This window comes from Drosophila persimilis, unplaced genomic scaffold (genome assembly GCF_003286085.1).
Source record: "Drosophila persimilis strain 14011-0111.01,24,50 unplaced genomic scaffold, DperRS2 tig00000191-arrow-pilon, whole genome shotgun sequence".
NCBI classification, from domain to species: domain Eukaryota; kingdom Metazoa; phylum Arthropoda; class Insecta; order Diptera; family Drosophilidae; genus Drosophila; species Drosophila persimilis.
The window spans coordinates 9,883,937-9,903,414 of record NW_020825298.1 but is presented as its reverse complement, the minus strand read 5'-3'; the positions used below and the strand labels follow the sequence as shown (position 1 = coordinate 9,903,414).

At 45.2% G+C, this 19,478-nt stretch overlaps 8 protein-coding genes across 9 annotated transcripts; 5 read left to right on the top strand and 3 right to left on the bottom strand.

Moving 5' to 3' along the window:
- The first annotated feature begins 615 nt into the window (after positions 1 to 615).
- Positions 616 to 1,135, top strand: LOC6589124 (U6 snRNA-associated Sm-like protein LSm7). Its single transcript, XM_002014708.2, has 2 exons — positions 616 to 650; positions 713 to 1,135. Exons 1-2 carry the CDS (start codon positions 636 to 638, stop codon positions 1,028 to 1,030), a joined length of 333 nt encoding a protein of 110 aa, XP_002014744.1. The 5' UTR covers positions 616 to 635; the 3' UTR covers positions 1,031 to 1,135.
- On the bottom strand, positions 1,120 to 4,024 carry LOC6589125. Its single transcript, XM_002014709.2, has 4 exons — positions 3,811 to 4,024; positions 2,084 to 2,834; positions 1,502 to 2,024; positions 1,120 to 1,430 (listed from the first exon to the last, which is right to left on the bottom strand). The coding sequence occupies exons 1-4, from the start codon at positions 4,022 to 4,024 to the stop codon at positions 1,152 to 1,154; spliced, it is 1,767 nt and encodes a 588-aa protein (XP_002014745.1). The 3' UTR covers positions 1,120 to 1,151.
- Positions 4,025 to 4,974: 950 nt separating this feature from the next.
- Positions 4,975 to 9,648, top strand: LOC6589127 (structural maintenance of chromosomes protein 4). The gene is made up of 5 exons (XM_002014711.2): positions 4,975 to 6,174; positions 6,245 to 6,869; positions 6,952 to 7,268; positions 7,332 to 9,015; positions 9,078 to 9,648. The coding sequence occupies exons 1-5, from the start codon at positions 5,054 to 5,056 to the stop codon at positions 9,561 to 9,563; spliced, it is 4,233 nt and encodes a 1,410-aa protein (XP_002014747.2). The 5' UTR covers positions 4,975 to 5,053; the 3' UTR covers positions 9,564 to 9,648.
- Positions 9,572 to 10,616, bottom strand: LOC6589129 (cytosolic Fe-S cluster assembly factor NUBP1 homolog). Its single transcript, XM_002014713.2, has one exon. It carries the CDS (start codon positions 10,562 to 10,564, stop codon positions 9,629 to 9,631), a length of 936 nt encoding a protein of 311 aa, XP_002014749.1. The 5' UTR covers positions 10,565 to 10,616; the 3' UTR covers positions 9,572 to 9,628.
- A 316-nt stretch (positions 10,617 to 10,932) lies between these two features.
- On the top strand, positions 10,933 to 11,803 carry LOC6589130 (probable proteasome subunit beta type-2). Its single transcript, XM_026988293.1, has 3 exons — positions 10,933 to 11,062; positions 11,130 to 11,355; positions 11,419 to 11,803. The coding sequence occupies exons 1-3, from the start codon at positions 10,972 to 10,974 to the stop codon at positions 11,720 to 11,722; spliced, it is 621 nt and encodes a 206-aa protein (XP_026844094.1). The 5' UTR covers positions 10,933 to 10,971; the 3' UTR covers positions 11,723 to 11,803.
- A 78-nt stretch (positions 11,804 to 11,881) lies between these two features.
- On the top strand, positions 11,882 to 12,411 carry LOC6589076 (COX assembly mitochondrial protein homolog). The gene is made up of 2 exons (XM_002014715.2): positions 11,882 to 11,967; positions 12,025 to 12,411. Exons 1-2 carry the CDS (start codon positions 11,919 to 11,921, stop codon positions 12,327 to 12,329), a joined length of 354 nt encoding a protein of 117 aa, XP_002014751.1. The 5' UTR covers positions 11,882 to 11,918; the 3' UTR covers positions 12,330 to 12,411.
- LOC6589077 (tRNA-splicing endonuclease subunit Sen2) lies at positions 12,338 to 13,142 on the bottom strand. The gene is made up of 2 exons (XM_002014716.2): positions 12,704 to 13,142; positions 12,338 to 12,648 (listed from the first exon to the last, which is right to left on the bottom strand). Exons 1-2 carry the CDS (start codon positions 13,140 to 13,142, stop codon positions 12,353 to 12,355), a joined length of 735 nt encoding a protein of 244 aa, XP_002014752.1. The 3' UTR covers positions 12,338 to 12,352.
- Positions 13,143 to 13,751: 609 nt separating this feature from the next.
- LOC6589078 (V-type proton ATPase subunit H) lies at positions 13,752 to 18,397 on the top strand. 2 transcript variants are annotated; one of them, XM_002014717.2, is made up of 7 exons: positions 13,752 to 13,891; positions 14,022 to 14,500; positions 15,567 to 15,806; positions 16,888 to 17,022; positions 17,087 to 17,649; positions 17,710 to 17,823; positions 17,970 to 18,397. In XM_002014717.2, exons 1-7 carry the CDS (start codon positions 13,855 to 13,857, stop codon positions 18,046 to 18,048), a joined length of 1,647 nt encoding a protein of 548 aa, XP_002014753.1. In that variant the 5' UTR covers positions 13,752 to 13,854; the 3' UTR covers positions 18,049 to 18,397. The 2 variants fall into 2 exon arrangements, with proteins under 2 accessions (XP_002014753.1, XP_026844908.1); XM_026989107.1 differs by lacking the exon at positions 15,567 to 15,806 and having other exon boundaries at positions 13,764 to 13,891.
- The last annotated feature ends 1,081 nt before the right edge of the window (positions 18,398 to 19,478 follow it).

Sequence of the window (19,478 nt, the reverse complement as noted above, 5' to 3'; positions counted from 1 at the left end):
TTCATTTGATATACGATTTGAGATAACTAGCTATCTAGGACTCCAGCACTGAACACATCAATTTATCCGCTTGATGAATTAATTTTCTACAACACTGACTAATTTGATGTACTCCTTGCTATTTGATTGTGTCTAAAATAAGGTTTAAACAAAAAGGGTCAAGCTAAAACGTAAGTGTACATATGTACATACATATGTATATGCAATGTTACGTTATTTCTTACATGTTGCTTCTATTTGATAATATTAAAATACTGTCTTCCAAGCTGCTTTGAAACCCACTTATTAATATTTTTGGATGACAACATTCATCAATCCCCTTTTGCCTACCACAACATGGAAGGAAGCATATCAAATTTCGCCTCTAGGAAAGAGAGGGTATGGACAACAACGGCCCAGAAAATGCAGTGCATACAAAGCGATTGACAGAGGATCCGTGGTCAGAGAGGAACACACAGTTTTTCACTCAAGTTATTTAAATTTAGGGGGGTTTAAGTGGGATAAGTTAGTTTTTTCCATCGGTATATTTCCGGTATATTTTTGAAATGAGAAGGTATGTTTCGGTATTTCTGTCTGACAGTATATCGATAGGCCCACTGACCGGCATTAAATAAAATATAAAAAATTTGCTTAAAATGGCAGATAAAAAGGTAAAAAAAATACCTAAATTAGAAAATAATTTCATTTCACCAACATGTACGTCTCCTTCCAGGTGGGTGGAAACAATGACGGCAAGGAGAAACGCCGCAAGGAGTCCATTCTGGACCTGTCCAAATATCTGGAGAAACAGATCCGTGTGAAATTCGCGGGCGGACGCGAAGCATCTGGGATTCTCAAAGGCTACGATGCTCTGTTGAACTTGGTGCTGGACAACACAGTGGAGTATCTGCGTGACTCGGACGAGCCCTACAAACTTACCGAGGACTCAACACGGAGTCTCGGCCTCGTGGTCTGCCGTGGCACAGCGTTGGTACTAATCTGCCCCGCAGACGGCGTCGAAAGCATTGCAAATCCATTTACAACGCAATAGGAGGATAGCATCTATCTCTATGGCCTAGGCTTAGTACAAAACTCTTGTGGAAATCGGTTTAAAAATATATTTAGCGGAGACTCATAAATAAGTGCTTAAATCTAATTGCTTTAGCTTCTCCTCAGTCCAGGCCAAACTCGTTTCGTATCCAGGGATACTGGGCCGGACACTCCATGCATGTGTAGAAATACCGATCCTCCTGTAGCACCCTACTGCGTACCTTGCATACGTTGGGTATGTTGCAAACCTGTTCGTGGTCATCTAGCTCCTTAGTCTGGCAGTGCCAGGGCTCGAACTGATGCATCTGATTGCTGGGCGTCGGATGACGCATCCACTGAATGGCCTGCTGGTTGGTCACAAAGTACACATCGGGTAGTTTTTGCAGATCATCGAGAAATTTCTAAAGGACAATTAGAAGAGTAAGTAATGTATGTAAATTGAGTCAGTTCGGTTATTCCCTTCTGTATTTACCAAAAACGCATTCAAATAATCAATCTTTTTAAACCAGGTGGAGTGAAAATACAAGCCAAAGGGTGCCCGGTTGCTCAGGTAATGTCTCTTGAAGTTGTGCGTTAGCAGTCTGTAGATATCATCGCCACTTAAATGGGGCGGACAACTGTCAACCATCCCGCACCTGTATTCACCGGCTTCCAGTTGATTAATAGCCAACTCCCAGATGCCCGGATAACTTCTCGATGGACAATTCTGGTTAACTCCCGTGCAACTGTGCGGCATCTTGTAGTCCAGTGTGTACGGCCACAGGGGGGGATTCGAATGTGGGGCCACCATGGAGGCGTCGTAAACAAAACCAAACTCCTTCATCATTAGGAACTGACGATTCCATCCCACGCGCAGGAATGGCACTCGCATGCCCCGAATTTCATCCATCCGAACGGCGGCAAACTTGTTGATAATGTTCGCCTGGCCCACCATCTCATCGAACCAATCCTCAATTGTGGCATTCTTGGACCACCACATTTCTGGACCTCGATGGCTGTATGAAGAAGTGTGTTAGAGGAGAGTTTCATCAGCTTGAAAGAGCTTGGAACTTACGTTACTGAATGCACGGCAATCTCGTGTCCGTCGTTCCAGAGCTTCTGTACATATTGATAATTGGTAAACGGATGCGACACATAGAAGGTGCCCTTAATGGGACATCCATTGGGATTGCGACGATTCTGTGTGAACAGAACCTTGGAGAAGAGCTCCCAGTTGTCGTGATTGATGGCATCGTCGAAGGTGAGCAGGATCATCTGGGGAACAGATGAGGTCCCGAGGTTTCCCGGTATCTGGGTGCCATCCTTTGAGCAGAAGCAATGCGGCAACTGGCACTTCTTCGAGTCGCACGCCCCAGCCGCATTCGGATCATGCTCGACATCGCACCAGCCCTCATCGGAGCCATCCGGACAATCCACAGAGCCATCGCAGAAGTACTCCTGAGGCAGGCAAGTGCCATCGGCACAGCCCAACTGATACTCATCCGCACAATCGGCCATCTCCAGCAGCGGCTTGGGAGCCGGCGTCTCTGCACTCACATCACAATTATCCACGTTCGCCTTGAAGTCGCATATCTGACGCACCACATCGAAGAGCAGCCCCTCCGAGCATTTGAACTCAAATACCTCCCCATCCAGGCACAGAAAATACTTGGCACACTCACTGTTCGTCCAGATCTTGTGGACCGGCCTAGTCGGATTGCGATAGAAGCGTGCATCATGCATGCAACTGGCTGTTGAGGCCGAGCGCCGGTGACGACTGTGGTTGCTGTTGCTACTGTGACTGCTGTTGATTATTCCATCATTGTCTGCAAATTGGTGTGAGAGAGCTTCGTGTAATTACTAAAGGAAACTAATTAATGCGTTGACCCAATTAGGAGCAGCCTCACGTCAACCCAAAAGTAGCTAGCCATTGACTGTCGGTTGCAGCAATACTCTCGTTTCTTGAGTGTGCCGCCAATCACGCATTGGAATTGGAATTGAGGCATGGGCGTTGCACATATGGAGCTTGAAGGGGGAGGATATATGTACATATGTACAAGCCCCCACAGCCGTACTATCCACTTATGAAGCTGATCGGATGCGAATTTGGTTGTAATATCTAGGTTTTACCACTCCCCTGCCACCCACACTGTGCTGGGGCATATACGCCCCTTGGCCAAGTTATGGCCATGGCGTACCACATTGTAGCAGATAAATTGAAATGCGTTTGCATCATGAATTGGCCTGGCCAGCAGCAATGGCCCGTAGCCGTGCCGCACCAGATCGTAACTCAGACCGATTGAGCAAGCGACCAACACACGCGTTGGTTAAATGCAGCGATGCAGATGATATCTCAAGATATGTCTACCGATTGTCTGTCCGACTCTGATGTACATATCTACATCTGCATCTGTGAGTGTATCTCAATATCTACCAATCTATCCCCATGCCTCTGTATTTGTAGGAGAGCCGCTGCTCAGCTGCTAAGCTGTGTTGCAGCATTTAGAAAGTAAATTTATCATTTTACTTAGCCATGGCAGCGGGTCAGGAAAATTTCAGCAACTGTCATTGGGTTCAATGCACAGCATAGTCTGTAGTCTTTGGGTGCAGGGGGTTGGTGGCGGACCTGGCCTAGCCTAGCCAGACTTGGCTCTACTCTGTTCGTTATGTAACAGATCAACAACTTTCACACCCAATGCGCGCGCATGCGCATGCCAAAATACAAAGACACGCACCCAATCAGGAGACCGCGCCCGCGACCGTTCCCGCCCCAATGATGACAAACAAAAGTGGAGAAATTACCAATGCGCATAGCATCCAGCGACGATATGGACGACATAATCATCAGCATAACAATGACAATGCTGCTGGACAGACCATATAGTGGGAGTAGGTTGAAGTTTTGCATTGATAACCGCCGACTCAATGCTGAGGCACGACAACGTCGCTGGGCGGAAGCGACGACCTTGACTGTGAAACCAGTTTGGCAATTTAAATTTTCCCCGGGGCAAAGCATTTTTCTGCTTAATTTCCAGTTTGCGTGTGTCCAATATATTTCTTTGTAGGTTTATTTGTTGCGGTGTATCTCGAGTGGAAAAACTAAGACCAAGCCGCACCGCACCACCGGCGAATGAAACGTGTTGAAAGTACGCGAGTTCCGCTACCGCACAAAGCCGAAGCGAAGCCAAATTGTGACTGAAAGTCTTGTGAGATGCAGCTGGCTATATATATATTTGGGCATTTCTCTTTATAGAGGGTATCGGAGAGCGTCTTAGAGAAAGCTCTTTGTTGTTGTCGCTATATTTTTCTCTCTCTTCGCTACAGTAATTGTTCCCCACTTTTGGTACATCGAAAATATTCTTAAAATATACATTTACAAAATTTCATTGTATTGCAAAATGTAATTCATCTGAACATATAAGAACATATCTTCCTTAATTAAGATTACCTTTTAGTAATTATTTGTTTTGGTTTACAAAATGACGCGATTGATTTTTAAATTTGAATTTGAATTATCCATTTAAAAAAACGTCTCATTCTAGTACTGCCAACTCGCTTCGATTTTACGGATTAGTTCCAGCGATAAGTATAGGGGGCGCTGTTGCCTAGGCAGCTTTCTATGTTGCTTGCAACATTAATTTTGCAAACCGTATGTTTTGTGTGTTTTAGTCAAAATACAATCCCTGAAAGTACTTAATACTAGCCAATCTTGTAAAAAATATATTCGTCAATGGAATAAAATTATGTGGGCGAAGTTGAGAGATCTACATAGCTTGTAATATTCGACGGAAGATCAAAATCAAGGAATATGTATAATAGAACTTGAACTCGTCAGTATATTTACGGTATATTTTGAAAATATACGGCTCATTTCGGTACATTTCTGAGGGACGGTATATATCAATAACTCGCGACACATTCGTTATTCCCTAGGTGGCGCTGTTGCCTAGGCAGCCCTGCGATAGCGTCCTAATTCCATTGGCGCCTGTTTGGCAAAGCATAATTTGCGTTATTCCTCGAAATATAAGCCTATGAGATCTACAGAATGAGTCCCAGCACCGTCACATTGAAAGGTGGGGGTGGACGCAAGAGTGGGCCGAATCGGCTGGCCCAGATGACAGGACAGCAGCAATTGCGGGCCCAAAAAGAAGCCGAGAACGCCGCTGCAATGGACGCCCTGGATGATGCCATGGTATTTGACGATGAGGAAGGCGGGACACGCATTGGGGATATATACATACCGCCGCCGGTGCCGGCCCACTGTTCGATGGAGAGCACCGGACCGCGGCTGATCATCAAACAGATTGTGAACCACAACTTCAAGAGCTACGCTGGAGAGGTGATACTGGGACCCTTCCATCATAGCTTTACCGCCATTATAGGACCCAATGGCAGCGGTAAGAGTAACGTGATCGATTCCATGATGTTCGTCTTCGGCTGTCGGGCCAATCGCATTCGCTGCAAGCGTGTCTCCACCCTCATTCATAAATCCTCGAGGTATCCCAACCTTCGTAGCTGCGCGGTGGCCGTACACTTCGAGCAGATTTTGGACAAGGGCAATGGCACTTGCGTGACGGTGCCCGACTCTCACATTGTCATCGAACGAACGGCCATGTCAGATAATTCCTCATATTATCAAATCAACGGACGTCGCGCTCAGGTCAAGGATGTGGTCAAGCTACTGAAGACCCATCATGTGGACCTGGAGCACAATCGTTTCCTGATTCTCCAGGGCGAGGTCGAATCGATAGCCATGATGAAGCCGAAGGGTCTGAATGAGAACGAGACCGGAATGCTGGAGTACCTGGAGGATATTGTGGGCACCCAACGCTATATTCGACCACTCCATCAGATCAACCAGCGTGTGGATCAGCTCACCGACGATCGCACAGAGAAGCACAATCGCTGCAAATTGGCCGAGCGTGACATGAAGGACCTGGAGCAGCCATTCAATGAGGCCGTCGAGTACCTGAAGAAGGAGAACGAATGGGTGCGAACAAAATCTTGGGTGTACCAAAAATACATCAGCTTGAAGAAGATCTCTTTGGAGGAACACACTAAAGAGTACGAAAGCTGTGCGGAGAATTTAAAAACGCATGACGAGGCCACCAATGTGCTCCAAAAAGAACGCGCCGAAAAGGAGGAGATCATAAGAAAGGAAATAGAGTAAGAAAAACATATATGCATATGCAGTTGTTACAGCAAAATATATTGTTTTACGTCAACCATCTTTCAGGGCTTTTGAATCCCTGGTTAAGCAGAGAGATCAAGTCAAAAAGAAGCTTGTGAGTGCAGAGCGCGCCTGCACGGAGGTCCAAAGCACAATGGAGAACACCAACAAGCAGCGCAAAAAGGACAAGGCCCAGATTGAAAAGAACGAAAAGGAGTTGGAGGACTTGCGTACGCTGCCAGAAAGAAATCAGCGTGAAATTGAGGATTGCAACAAGAAAATGGAACGTCTGGAGAAGGAAAAAGTCACACTAAATGAAGAGCTAGAAAAACAAATGAACGAACTGAAAAAGCAGACCGAGCCCCTCACCGAGAAGCGCCTCAAGCTGACCGACGAGCTGGTGGGGCTCAAGGAGAAGGTCAACTCCGCCAAGGCTGCACTGCAGGTCCACGAATCCGAGCTGAAGATCCTCAAGCAAGTGGAGACAACTGAAACCAGAAAATACGAGTCTCTAATGAGCTCCTATCAACAGTCACAGCAGAGTCTCGAGGAGAAGGCGAACAAAGTGGTTGAGCTAAAGCAAAGTATTCCCGAAATGAAAACAGAGATCGCCACCAAGTCAGCGGAGGTAGAAAAGCTTAACAAAGAGGAGCGCAATCTGTCCGTACAATGTTCAAAACTTAAGGATGAGGTAGGCATTCAGTCAAGCTGTTTCATTGCTGATCTTGGCAAATCCTTTCTGCGCTTTCTTAACTTCACATCTATTCTCTTAGATTAACGAGCGATCGAGAAACATGCAGTCCCAGCGTTCCAATGACAAAGTTCTGGACTTCCTTATGCGCCAGAAAATGGAGGGCAAGATCCCAGGCATTCTGGGACGTCTGGGTAACTTGGGTGGCATTGATGCAAAGTATGATGTGGCCATTTCCACAGCGGCTGGCGGTCGCTTGGATAACATTGTGACGGATAACTACGACACAGCCGCGGAAGCCATTGCAGCCCTGAAAAAGTACAATGTGGGCAGGGCCACCTTCATTACCCTAGAAAAGATCGAGCATCTTCGACGTGAGGCCTGCTCCACGATTGACACGTATGTTTTGGACAATAATCCAATCAATAAGCAGATAACATAACTGTCTAAATGAAATTGCAGGCCTGAGAACGTGCCCCGTCTGTACGATCTCGTGAAGGTCGAAGATGATCGCGTCAGGACCGCCTTCTACTTTGCCCTGAGAAACACACTTGTGGGCACGGACCTGGAACAGGGCACACGCATTGCCTATGGAAGGCAGCGCTACCGAGTGGTCACGCTGGGGGGCGAGATGATTGAGTTGACGGGCACAATGTCTGGCGGTGGCAGGACTGCCCTTCGTGGTAAAATGGGCACCCAAGTGCGGACCAAGACTGCCGAAAGCGCCGACACCTCGTCATCATCACAGAGTGCCTTGGAGGACATGCAGATCAGGGCAGAAGAACTGCAAACGAGAATCAACTATTGCCAAGAGCAGCAAGGTCGCCTGGAGCGTGAGGTGCAAACATTGCAGATAACGTTGCAGCGAAACGAGGCGGAGTACAAGCGTCTGGATGTCAGCATCAAATCGCTAGAGCAGCAGATGGCCAGTAATCTGAAGCAGTGCAATATCCAGCGTGAAAAGATGCTGAAAAAGACCACAGACGAGGGAGCCGTCAAGTCACGGGAGGCTCAAATAGAAACGTCTAAGGAGGAATTGGAGGAGGCGCTTTCGGCTGAGCAGGTAATGAGCAGCCAAATCGAAGAGATTCAAGCCCAATACAATGACCTGCGAAATGAGAATGTGAAGCCTGTCGAGGCAAAGATCAAAAAAACTACCACTCAAATCGAGAAACTGTCTGCTAATATTCGCTCTATGAATGTGGCTCTGAGCAGCGCGGAGAGGAATATTGAAAAGATCACCAAAAGCAACAATAATCTGACGGAGAATATCAAGACCGCCGAGGAAAAGTTGCGCACCCTAAATGAGCAGCGACAAAGGTTCCAGGAGCATAAGGAAGATCTGGAAAAGGCAGAGGAAGAGGCGGCCGAAGCCATAGAGAATGCCAAGAGCCAATCATCAGATCTGAAGAAGCAAATCGATGAGATCACCAAGCAGGAAAATCAACGTAATATTGACCGAATCGAAATGGAGACAAAAGTGCAGAACGTAAAAGCCATAGTTGACCGCCTTGTCAAGGTGGAAATACCGGCCCATCAGGCTGAACTGAAGCCTCTCAAGCTCAACGATATCCCAGGGCAAACGGAGCCGCTGATCCCTCTTAAGGAACTAACTGAAGAAGAACTTAATGCAGAGCCGATAGCCGATATGCGGTACAAGGCAACTGTGCTCGAGGAGGAGCTGAGTAAGAAACCGAACCTGAACTGCATCAAGGAGTTCAATGAGAAGCGAAACGTTTATCTGGATCGCGTGCGCGTACTCGAAGACATCACCTCCAAGCGTAACGAGATGCGCGACAAGTACGAAGAGGTACGCAAGCGTCGCTACAAGGAGTTTATGGATGGCTTTGCCATCATAACACATAAGCTCAAGGAAATGTACCAAATGATCACACAGGGCGGCGATGCCGAACTGGAGCTGGTCGACTCAATGGACCCATTCACCGAGGGTGTTAACTTCACCGTCCGGCCGCCCAAAAAAAGCTGGAAGTATATCTCGAATCTCTCTGGCGGTGAGAAGACACTGTCCTCTCTGGCCCTGGTCTTTGCCTTGCATTATTACAAGCCTTCGCCGCTGTACTTTATGGATGAAATCGATGCGGCACTGGATTTCAAGAATGTCTCCATTGTGGCGCACTACATAAAGGTGGGTTACGACAAAGATGGATAACCCTTTGATTATATTCATTTGTAATCTATACATTGCAGGAGCGTACCAAAAATGCGCAGTTTATTATCGTCTCACTGCGCGTGAACATGTTTGAGCTGGCCAACCATCTGGTGGGCATCTATAAGGTGAATGACTGCACGGATACCATCACACTTCTGAATGTCCCGCCACAGCTGCCCGAACAGCCGCCTCGCTTGACCTGCACAATGGGTGGTTCTATTGGCAGCACCATGCTTCCAGACGCGATAGCAAACATCATGCTTCCAGACACCATTGCAGAAAACACATTGGCACGTCAGGATAATACCATTGACCCTATGGCTCCAGAGAACGATGAGAAGCGATCACCAGAAACGCAGCCACAGCAGCAGCAACTGAAGGTGGCGACCGTTGGATCGGGAAGAGATACAACATTCGCACCACCCATGGAGAGTACGGCCATCCCGCAGGCCATACAAGAAGCGAATACCACCACAGAAATGTCGCTAGAGAGCCCTCCAAGCTCGCCAAAAATGAATGATTAGATTAGGAATACTGTTTACGCAATTTTAGACCTCCGATCAGAGATATTCATTTAAATACATTAAATCTAATTAAAGCTACTCATAATCTTGGAACAAATACCCTCCAGAGCCTCGGTGGTGGGATTCTTAACAGAAGTGATGTCCTCACCGGCATCGCACGCCTTGGCAATGGCCGGATCAAGGGGCAGAGAGCCCAACAGGGGCACCTCCATTTCCGCGCACATGGCTGCAGCTCCTCCGGTTTTGGCTGGAAAAATTTCGGAGCTGTGGCCGCAGTGACCACACCGAAAACCGCTCATGTTTTCGATCACACCCACAATGGGTATCTGTTGCTTCTTGCAGAAGTTGATTTCCTTGCGCACGTCCAGCAGAGCAACCTCTTGGGGTGTGGTCACTATTATGGCATGCACTGAATCGGGTGCGCTGTCATCTTTCAGATAGGAAACCACAGACAGGTGCTCATCCGAGGTGCCGGGCGGCGTGTCCAGTAGCAGTAGATCTAGGTTTCCCCAGTCCACTTCGCTCAGGAATTGACGAATCATTCCATTCTTTTTGGGACCACGCCAAATAATGGCATCATCCACTGAGCCCAGCAGAAACCCAATCGACATCAGGCACACATTGTCGTCTATGCCCACTGGCGACCAACCCGATCCAGATTGATGAACGTTCTCTCCGAGGGCGCCCATTAGACGCGGCTGCGATGGCCCGCAAATGTCAATGTCCAACACACCGAAATTGCTGTCTGGATAACTCCTGGCCAGGTACCGCGTCAACAAAGTGGTGACTGTGCTCTTGCCCACGCCCCCTTTGCCGGAGAGGATCAACAGCTTGTGTTTGACATCCTTCAGAGCCGCGGCAACCAGAGCCTTGCCCGGATCCTCGCGTTTCTTGTTCGGATCGCTGCATATGCTCTGATTGGGACAGCCGGCACAGGCACTCACCTGTCCAGCCTGCTCGCTCTCAACGCCAGGACAGTGTTCGGGAGGAGGAGCTTGCATCGCAATAAATAACAACAATTCAATTGTGAAATAAATGGAATGCTGGTATCTTTGTGTGCTGCCAGATCGCCGTTAACATTCTGTTAACATACAGTGTTTTTAAAATATATAAACATTATCATTCGGATAAAATTATATGGTCAGGTTGGAAGTCCTAGCTAGTTAGAATATCAAAAACGAGTAATATATAATATAATAAATAATATAATAGAACTTGAATTCGTCAGTATATTCACGGTATATTTTGTTAAATGAGACCGTATATTTCGGTATATTTCTGAGCGTATATTTCTTTGGTATATTTCCGCTATCGATAAACTCCAATGGAACAAATGCTTGTCATTGCATTTCGGCACAACAACTTGGAAACTTTTTAGAAACCTGTAAAGTATATCAATAAGTGCAAGATGGAAACGCTGTTAGGTATCAAGGGTCCCGATTTTGTTATGCTAGCGGCAGACACAACTCATGCTCGTTCCATTATCGTGATGAAAGAAGGTGAGCTAGAGCACTGAATTTGTCGGCGGCCTGTGCCTCATTCGCTGGCGACATTTTACCTTTGCAGATCAGAACAAAATTCACAAGGCGTCGGACAATTTGCTTATTTCAACGACTGGCGAGTCGGGCGACACTGAGCAGTTTACCGAGTTTATCTCTAAGAATATTGCCCTGTATAAAATGCGCAATGGCTACGACCTGAGTCCTCGTGCGGCAGCGCATTTTACGCGTAAAAATCTGGCTGATTACCTTCGCAGCCGCACTCCCTACCAGGTCTTCATGTTTGTCGCTGGGTATGCTTTCGCATTCATCAAAGGTTAAGCTTATTTTATAAATCCAATCTGATTTTCGCATAGGTATGATGAAACTGACGGTGCCGAGCTGGCTTTCATTGATTATCTGGCCAATGCAAAGTCTCTGAACCACGCCGGCCATGGTTACGGTGCCATGTTCTGCTCCAGCATTTACGATCGCTACTGGCACCCCAATATTACCCAGGACGAAGCATACGATATCTTTAAGAAGTGCATTGTGGAGATCCAAAAGCGTCTGGTCGTCAATCTGAAGAACTTCAATGTCTCTGTGGTGGACAAGAATGGTGTTCGCAACCTGGAACCAATCAGTGCACAGAGCCTGACCGATTATAATGCATCTAGTTAGGTTTTCAGCATTTAAAATGCAACTTTTAAAATAAAAATGCGCCTGGGTTACTGGCTTCTTTGGTACGAATATACATAAAAAGAATCTGTTGGTATTTATTGTTCAAGATTTTATGATTTTCATACGGTCACACTAGAGCTGGCACAAAGCATTCATTGACAAAACAAAAAATATATATTTATTTTATATAAACAATATGAGCTACCTGGAACAACCGGTTGATCCACGCAATCCTCACGGACTTGGTAAGTTCTGGCTACTTATTGTCTGTGGAATCCATTAACCAGGAACTCCACCATTAGGCGACCCGAATGACACAAAATTGCGCAAGGTGGAGGTCGAGGTCCTGATACCCAAGATTATGCGCGACCGGGCAAAGGCTGAGCTCTGCACCAAGGAAGTCGCAGACTTTGAGGCGTGCTGCAAGACCAGCAGCATCTTCATGGTGGCGACATGTCGCAAGGAGAACTCTGCCCTAAGGGACTGCCTGACGCTCTGGTATCAGAACGAGGCCTTCAAGGAGGAGTGCAGGAAAATCTATTTGCAGGAACGGTCAGACTATCGCAGCACTGGCATACCCAAGAAGCACCGCGTGGAGAAAATATAGTCCTTACATAAGTATTTTGGTTGTTATTGTTTACTTTGCACGAAAGACGAATAATTGAAGCGACGTACAATTGTTTCCGTGACTGATATTTCTTTAAGCGCTTCGGGCGTGGCTATATGGGAGGAATCTTCCTTGGGTTGACCAACTGTCAGCACAGTCCGACAGTCCACAGTCAGCAGGAGTACATCCTTGTCGGACGTTTCCGCCACTCGTTGGACTCCTTTGAGGTTCTTTGGCTGGTAGTAATCCAGATCAGAGTGAGTCTGTACAATGACCAAGAAGCTGGCATGGAAATTCCGCGGGCTTTGCTTGTAGATAACTAAAGGACGGCATTACTTTAGAATAAAACGTGCATTGGTTTCCCAATTACTTACGAAAGTCTCCGCCAAATTTGATTCCACTCTTGATCACCCAATTTTTTGATTTCAAATACAAATAGCATGCCAAATTCTCAAGAAATCTATCGTTTAGATCCTGCGCCACTTTCAGGAATCCTTCCCAGTCCACACTTGTGCCCGACTGGTTCTTTATTTCGAGTACTTTCAAGTAGTAGGCCAGAAAACAAGACTCTTCCAGTCCAAGAAGCAGCGTTTCATCTTCATCACCCGATGCCGGTCCACCTCGAGATTTGCTGCCTTTTCCATAGCAGCCATTGTCATGGAGCGACTGTGACTGGGTAGAATCTGATATCTCCACAGAGAGTCCTGTAAGGACGCCGTGATAGCGCTCGCCCTGCTCACAAATGGGAAACGGCGTTGCATTGGAATTTCTAAAATTGCAACGCTTTTTTTTGCATTGAAATGTGAACTGCATACTTGAATAGTTGCCTATCGACTACAATGTCGATAGTGCGAGGTAATAACACATCTGTATATTTTACGATAATTTACGTTTTGAAAAATAGCATATATGCAAGTGTGCTGTAACAGTGTGCTCTTGTGCGCATAAAACATATGACGAGGCTGGCACCTTGCTTTCTTTGTCGTTTCATTTTCATATACAATTAACGAAATAGGGTATGCAAAGGCCTATACACGCATCAGGTCTTCAAATACCAGCAACACTGCGACTGTTTTTTTGGTTCTTTTGTTTAAACCTTGCTTTAGACAAAGTAAAATAAAAGCAAGGACTAAAAACTAGCCAGTTAAGTGGAGAATTGTTTCATCAATGTTCTAAAATTATGTGGGCAGGGCTAAATGTTCTATATAGTTAGTAATATTCGACGGAAGATCAAAATCGGAATATGTAAAATAGAACTTGAATTCGTCAGTATATTTCCGGTATATTTTTAAAGTAAGACGGTATATTTTGGTATATTTCTGAGGGTCAGACGGTATATTTTGACAATAAGTCCGCGGTCACACTGGGCCAGTCACAAGACCAAAGTCAGCTGAATTTTCTGTTCGTAGTAGTGTGAAAATCACTTGGTAATTTAATAAATTTTCATAAATTCTGTGCTCGAATTCGTGTGCCAGAGCGACACCCCATTTTGCGAAGGATCCATCTGTTTAGACAAGCCAGCACAATGACTACCGCTTTGTATTTGCCCGAGGAAAACATCGGTAAGTTTTCCCGAACCGACCTCTGCGAAAAATCGAATCTGTAGTGTGTGTGTGAGGGTGGGCTTTGGGCTGGCCAGAGCAGCACCCTCACCTCGCCCCTAATTGTGAGGTTTTCATTTGCTTTTTCCAGACATGATTGCTGCCACCTCGGTGCTACAGCAACAAGCAGCTGACATTCGCACCAAGACCATCAACTGGGCCTCTTATATGCAGTCGCAGATGATCAGCGAGGAGGATTACCGTGCCATTAGCGCACTTGATAAATCACGCGCCGCCTTTCTGGCCCAAAACTCCAGTCAGGTGGTCAAGACTCTGCTGAATCTAGTCTCGCATCTGTCCAAGGACTCCACCATCCAGTATATACTCGTATTGCTGGACGATCTGCTGCAAGAGGATCGCTCACGTGTCGATCTCTTTCACGACACGGCTGGCAAGCTGAAGCAGTGCATCTGGGGTCCCTTCCTGAACCTACTGAATCGTCAGGATGGCTTCATCGTCAACATGGCGTCCCGGATTCTGGCCAAGTTCGCCTGCTGGGGTCATGAGACCATGCCCAAGTCTGACCTGAACTTCTACTTGCAGTTCCTTAAGGACCAACTGGCCAGCAATGTGAGTACCATTCCATCTGTGATTAGCGTTGCCCAGTGCATGTTTAGGCTGGGAGAGATGCGCAGTGCATGTGTGGAGGCTATTCAAGATTTTGTAAATGCTGCACTGGTGGTAAACCCTACTCAAAGAAGAGTTATTTTATGAACATTCAAGGATTTAACTATCCTTTTTTTTTTTTCAACAAATCAGAGCAAAACTTGTTTTTTATATCTGTAAATCGATCGAACCTATCCTATGGCATGATATAGCATGGCTGATTTTACGAATACCTGACTCCAGTTGAAACCGTCTGATAGGAATAACGAATATAATTTTTGGTCCGACTAACGACTCATCAATTCACTTGTTGTCAATACTTGAACCACTAAAAACCCGTCTTAAATTGATATCCTAACTCTGTTTAATTCGAATTTATATGTTTTTGTGCATGCTTTGGCAATTTTGCTTGCTTAAACTAAATTAAGACCAAACCAAACCAAAAATGAACCCGACAATACGATACACTCGTAAGAAAAAACTCTGCAAGGAAGCAGTCGTCGTTGTCATTCAGAGACACCACCCACACCACCACCCATCGTCAAACCACAACACACCCCCCTTAAGAACTCTACAAATGAGCCATCTCTTCAACTTTAACAGCTTGTTTTTGAATATTGAACAACATTACGCTCTCTTCTCATCAGCACACTGAATTTTGTCATAAAACCACATTCGATTCGTGTATACCATATACTGAAATTGTCTGATACTTCATCTCGATCATTCCATTCCGTGCTGCCGTTCCCGTTTCGTGAGTCACGTGTCACCACCACAGCGCGAAAGCACCAAAGCACCACAGAAGGTCGATCATTTTGTTAATTATTTTGTTGTCTTGTCCATCTATTTACTATTTGTTCTGCTGCACTCTTGAACTTCTCTGAACCAATGTATTTTAATTTATATGCAATTTACCATCTACAATATCGATTAAACTCTCGATATGTCGACGTCCATCGTCTCTCTGTGGATGATCTGATCTGATCTGGTCCCCCCCACCAATATATGACCCCTACTGCCCCCGACCCAGAGCACATCCTATCTGCAAGAGATGGCTCTACTGGCCAAGCGGACCCAGACCATACTCGTGCACACCCACGGACTCCATGGCAATAGCAAAGACCACCATGGCAACCAATACAGTCCCAGTCTGGCGCAGCTCCAGCATCAGCATGAGCAAGAGCTGGTCGTCTCTGCCAACGAGAGCTATCGGCAGGTGCCCAACAGCAGCGAGCAGGCGCATCAGCAGGAAAGCAAATGTGCTATACCGGTATTCCAAATCACAGAAAGAAAAAAAAAACAATGCAAATAATTGCGACCATCAGAAAACCAAACATTTATTTACACACCCACAAACACTGATAAATAATCACACACAAACACACCAGGAGAGCAGAGGCGCTGAATGAATTTCGATAAGATTAACGGTCGGTAGCTGTCTGAAATCGATGGCTTGTTATCGTTCTTTTCCATTGACAATTTGAAGGCAGACAAAAGCTTAGAAACTTGAAAAATATAACAATGGCTAACATTAGTTTAGATTAGATTCCAAACTAGGAATCTTTCTTACAAAATTAAGACGGTATGTTTTCCCTTATTTATCTAAATTAGCGCCCCAATCAGTAAAGAAATTACCGTCCTCCCTACGAAGTCTACTTGAAATATATCTTCTTAAGATGTTATTTCAAACTTTTTCAATCAAAATTAACATCCAAGTGTCTGTCTGTCCGTCCAAAACATATACGGTTAATGAACTAAGAGGATTATGTACCCCACTGTTTTCAATTAATTTCGATAATACACGCCGACTGCATTCCGTTTTGTGCGTTTGTGTGGCGATTATTCGAGTCGTAACTGTTTACTAACCAAACTAATAACGCGTGAGGAGCAAGCAGGAGAAGGCGCATCCGTATGTCACGCCAAGGAAGCAGTGTTGTCAAGCAGTGTATAAAATCATTAAAAGGTGGTGCAACGGTAAACCCAAAACTGGTGCTGGTGAAAAAGTACACTAAATCAAGCCCCAAAATACCCCATTCAACAATTCAAATACAAGAACAAAAGAAAGAAACAAAAAAAATCAAACGGTGTAAGGAACAAAAATCTATACAATTCTCTATATGTGTCGTCACCCCCGACCCCCGACCCCCACTCTCTCACTCTCTGTGTTATTCTCAGATTCTCTTATTGTGCGTAGCTTGTAGTAATTCGTTGTTGTTGTAGCTAGTAGTGAAACATGTGTAGATTTCAGCTGATATCGAGTATCGTCATAACTAACACCGCTAACGATCATACCAGCATCGTAGAGTTCACAAAGTCACAACTAATCGTTCCGTCATTTCGTGATCCCCCAGAACAACGAGTACATTCAGTCGGTGGCCCGTTGCCTCCAGATGATGCTGCGCGTCGATGAGTACCGTTTCGCGTTTGTGGGTGTTGATGGTATCAGCACTCTGATCCGCATTCTGTCGACTCGCGTCAACTTTCAGGTGAGTTTGAAATTGAAATGTGTAAATTGTTTGTGCCAATTTAAATTCGATTTCTTATTCATAGGTGCAATACCAGCTGATCTTCTGCCTGTGGGTGCTGACCTTCAACCCCCTGCTGGCCGCCAAGATGAACAAGTTCAGCGTGATCCCCATACTGGCCGATATACTGAGCGATTGTGCCAAGGAGAAGGTCACGCGCATTATCCTCGCCGTCTTCCGCAATCTGATCGAGAAGCCCGAGGACTCATCGGTGGCCAAGGACCATTGCATTGCCATGGTCCAGTGCAAGGTGCTGAAGCAGCTGTCCATACTGGAACAGCGTCGCTTTGACGATGAGGACATCACCGCCGATGTGGAGTATCTGAGCGAGAAGCTGCAGAACTCGGTCCAGGATCTGAGCTCCTTCGATGAGTATGCCACTGAGGTGCGCAGCGGCCGTCTGGAATGGTCGCCGGTCCACAAGTCGGCTAAGTTCTGGCGCGAGAATGCCCAGCGCCTCAACGAAAAGAACTACGAACTGTTGCGCATTCTGGTACATTTGCTAGAGACCTCCAAGGATGCCATCATTCTATCCGTTGCCTGCTTCGATATTGGAGAGTATGTGCGTCACTATCCCCGCGGCAAACAGTAAGCTCAAAATACATTCTCTATTTGTGCTCTCATCTTAATCGGATCTCTCGTTTCCAGTGTCCTGGAGCAATTGGGCGGCAAACAGATTGTGATGCAGCATCTGGGCCATGAGGATCCCAATGTGCGGTACGAGGCCCTGCTGGCCGTTCAGAAGCTGATGGTACACAACTGGTACGTACGATTGCTGGACTCGCCAACTCTCATTCCTGCCCATATATCCATCTCTAGGTGTTGTGATATAATACCCCAAAATTCATATCCATCTCAAGATCCATTCAAAATTCAATGTATTCAATGCTTCTCTCTATATTTATTAGGGAATACCTCGGAAAGCAGTTGGAGAAGGAAAACGAGAACCAGAAACAAGGTGCTGCCGTCATTACTGGCAAGGCCTAAGACCCCCAATCCAACATCCATGCACAAATACACTACAAAAAATCTACCTACATATTTTTTAGCCAGGCCGCCAGCCAGCAAAACTTAACCAACAATAAGAGCTGCGGAGGGGCATCGCATCCTCCACTTCTCCTCTCTCCACATTTTACATGATGTTTGTTCGTGCTAAATTTAAGCGCATGTTTGTTCCCTGTTTAAACTAAGTTCTTGTTAGTCCATCCCCTGCCCAAGGCCAGCCCCATAGAACGCGTATTGAGAGAACAATTTGATTTTTTGTTGGCATTCCAAAAAGACAGTTCAAATAGTGGCAAAGAAAATACAGATGCATACGAGTATATCCCCTACGATAGCCCCATTTGATTGTTTACATATTTTGTTGTTATTATTATTATTTGTGTTCTTACTTTTTATGTGTGCGCCGCTGTACAGAGTTTTTTGTCTAAACCAGATGATTATGCACTTCTATTGTATTATAATCGCCTCTGCGCACCCACAAAACAAAACAAAACAAAAACTAAAGAAATCGAAAATATATTGTAAAAAGAACCTATCAAGTATTTCTTTCATTTTAAATTAAAATAAATAAGCGAAAATGGAAATGTTAAATGCATTAACCAATTGTTATTAAAGTGTATGATACACATTTTTGCGAGTGTAAAACAAAAAATATACATAAACTAGCGAAATATATTGAAAATCGAAATTTTATTGTTCTACAATAAGTGGGATATTCGGTAATCATGAATAAAAGAAGAGTATTCCATTCTGAAATAGTATGTATGATATGAGCTAATCTTTAAGAGAGGATTTCAGTTTGTATACCAATTTTTGTGCTCTCTTTTGTTATCTACTTCATAGAATCGTGATTCAATGTGTGTTTTGGTTTCTCTTTGAGAAGTGGTTCCATAGTTCAATATCAGGTGTTATTTAAGGCACGAGATATTGGAACTAAGTGCCTCTCTTTATTGTATGGTAGCAGTAACTACTACTAGCATAGGTCTTTAGCACGTGATGTGGGAGGGGTTTCTCTTTATTAATTAAGCTTGAATGAAATGTTATCAGAGAAATATTTCTTGCACAATTTCTCTTTCTTGAATTTTGAACCATATTTGTATGATTAGCTGTTCGGAATTGCTAAGTTGAATAAAACCCTATCAGAGAAATATTGATTTATAATCTACAAGTTTTGACTATGGAAGCTTTGAATTGGCATTAATAAGTGCAAATTCTATCAGTTTAGTTTTTGTTTGCAATCTAAAATTTCTCTTTATCGTTTAAGAAACCAATGTGTCCGATTAAGAGTTGGGAGTTCCCTTAAAACTTATAGACCTCTTTCCCGGTACTCTTTGTTACGTGCAAGTTACTGGGACCTAAAGATCAACGAAAGCAAATAGTTTTCCTTCCTTCCAATAGAACAAAAATGCCGACAG

Bases quoted from the DNA above. Each gene is read 5' to 3' on its own strand.
- LOC6589076 (XM_002014715.2), top strand. From the start codon at position 11,919: ATGAGCTACCTGGAACAACCGGTTGATCCACGCAATCCTCACGGACTT. The intron at 11,968-12,024 runs GTAAGTTCTGGC...CTCCACCATTAG, and splicing joins ACGCAATCCTCACGGACTTG to GCGACCCGAATGACACAAAA.
- LOC6589078 (XM_002014717.2), top strand. From the start codon at position 13,855: ATGACTACCGCTTTGTATTTGCCCGAGGAAAACATCG. The intron at 17,650-17,709 runs GTAAGCTCAAAA...TCTCGTTTCCAG, and splicing joins CACTATCCCCGCGGCAAACA to TGTCCTGGAGCAATTGGGCG. The intron at 17,824-17,969 runs GTACGTACGATT...TATATTTATTAG, and splicing joins AAGCTGATGGTACACAACTG to GGAATACCTCGGAAAGCAGT.
- LOC6589129 (XM_002014713.2), bottom strand. From the start codon at position 10,564: ATGCAAGCTCCTCCTCCCGAACACTGTCCTGGCGTTGAGAGCGAGCAG.
- LOC6589130 (XM_026988293.1), top strand. From the start codon at position 10,972: ATGGAAACGCTGTTAGGTATCAAGGGTCCCGATTTTGTTATGCTAGCG. The intron at 11,063-11,129 runs GTGAGCTAGAGC...TTACCTTTGCAG, and splicing joins CATTATCGTGATGAAAGAAG to ATCAGAACAAAATTCACAAG. The intron at 11,356-11,418 runs GTATGCTTTCGC...ATTTTCGCATAG, and splicing joins GTCTTCATGTTTGTCGCTGG to GTATGATGAAACTGACGGTG.
- LOC6589125 (XM_002014709.2), bottom strand. From the start codon at position 4,024: ATGCTTTGCCCCGGGGAAAATTTAAATTGCCAAACTGGTTTCACAGTC. The intron at 2,835-3,810 runs GTAATTTCTCCA...ACCAATTTGCAG, and splicing joins GCTGGATGCTATGCGCATTG to ACAATGATGGAATAATCAAC. The intron at 1,431-1,501 runs GTAAATACAGAA...ATTGTCCTTTAG, and splicing joins ATTATTTGAATGCGTTTTTG to AAATTTCTCGATGATCTGCA.
- LOC6589127 (XM_002014711.2), top strand. From the start codon at position 5,054: ATGAGTCCCAGCACCGTCACATTGAAAGGTGGGGGTGGACGCAAGAGT. The intron at 6,175-6,244 runs GTAAGAAAAACA...ACCATCTTTCAG, and splicing joins ATCATAAGAAAGGAAATAGA to GGCTTTTGAATCCCTGGTTA. The intron at 6,870-6,951 runs GTAGGCATTCAG...CTATTCTCTTAG, and splicing joins GTTCAAAACTTAAGGATGAG to ATTAACGAGCGATCGAGAAA.
- LOC6589077 (XM_002014716.2), bottom strand. From the start codon at position 13,142: ATGCAGTTCACATTTCAATGCAAAAAAAAGCGTTGCAATTTTAGAAAT. The intron at 12,649-12,703 runs GTAAGTAATTGG...GCCGTCCTTTAG, and splicing joins CAAATTTGGCGGAGACTTTC to TTATCTACAAGCAAAGCCCG.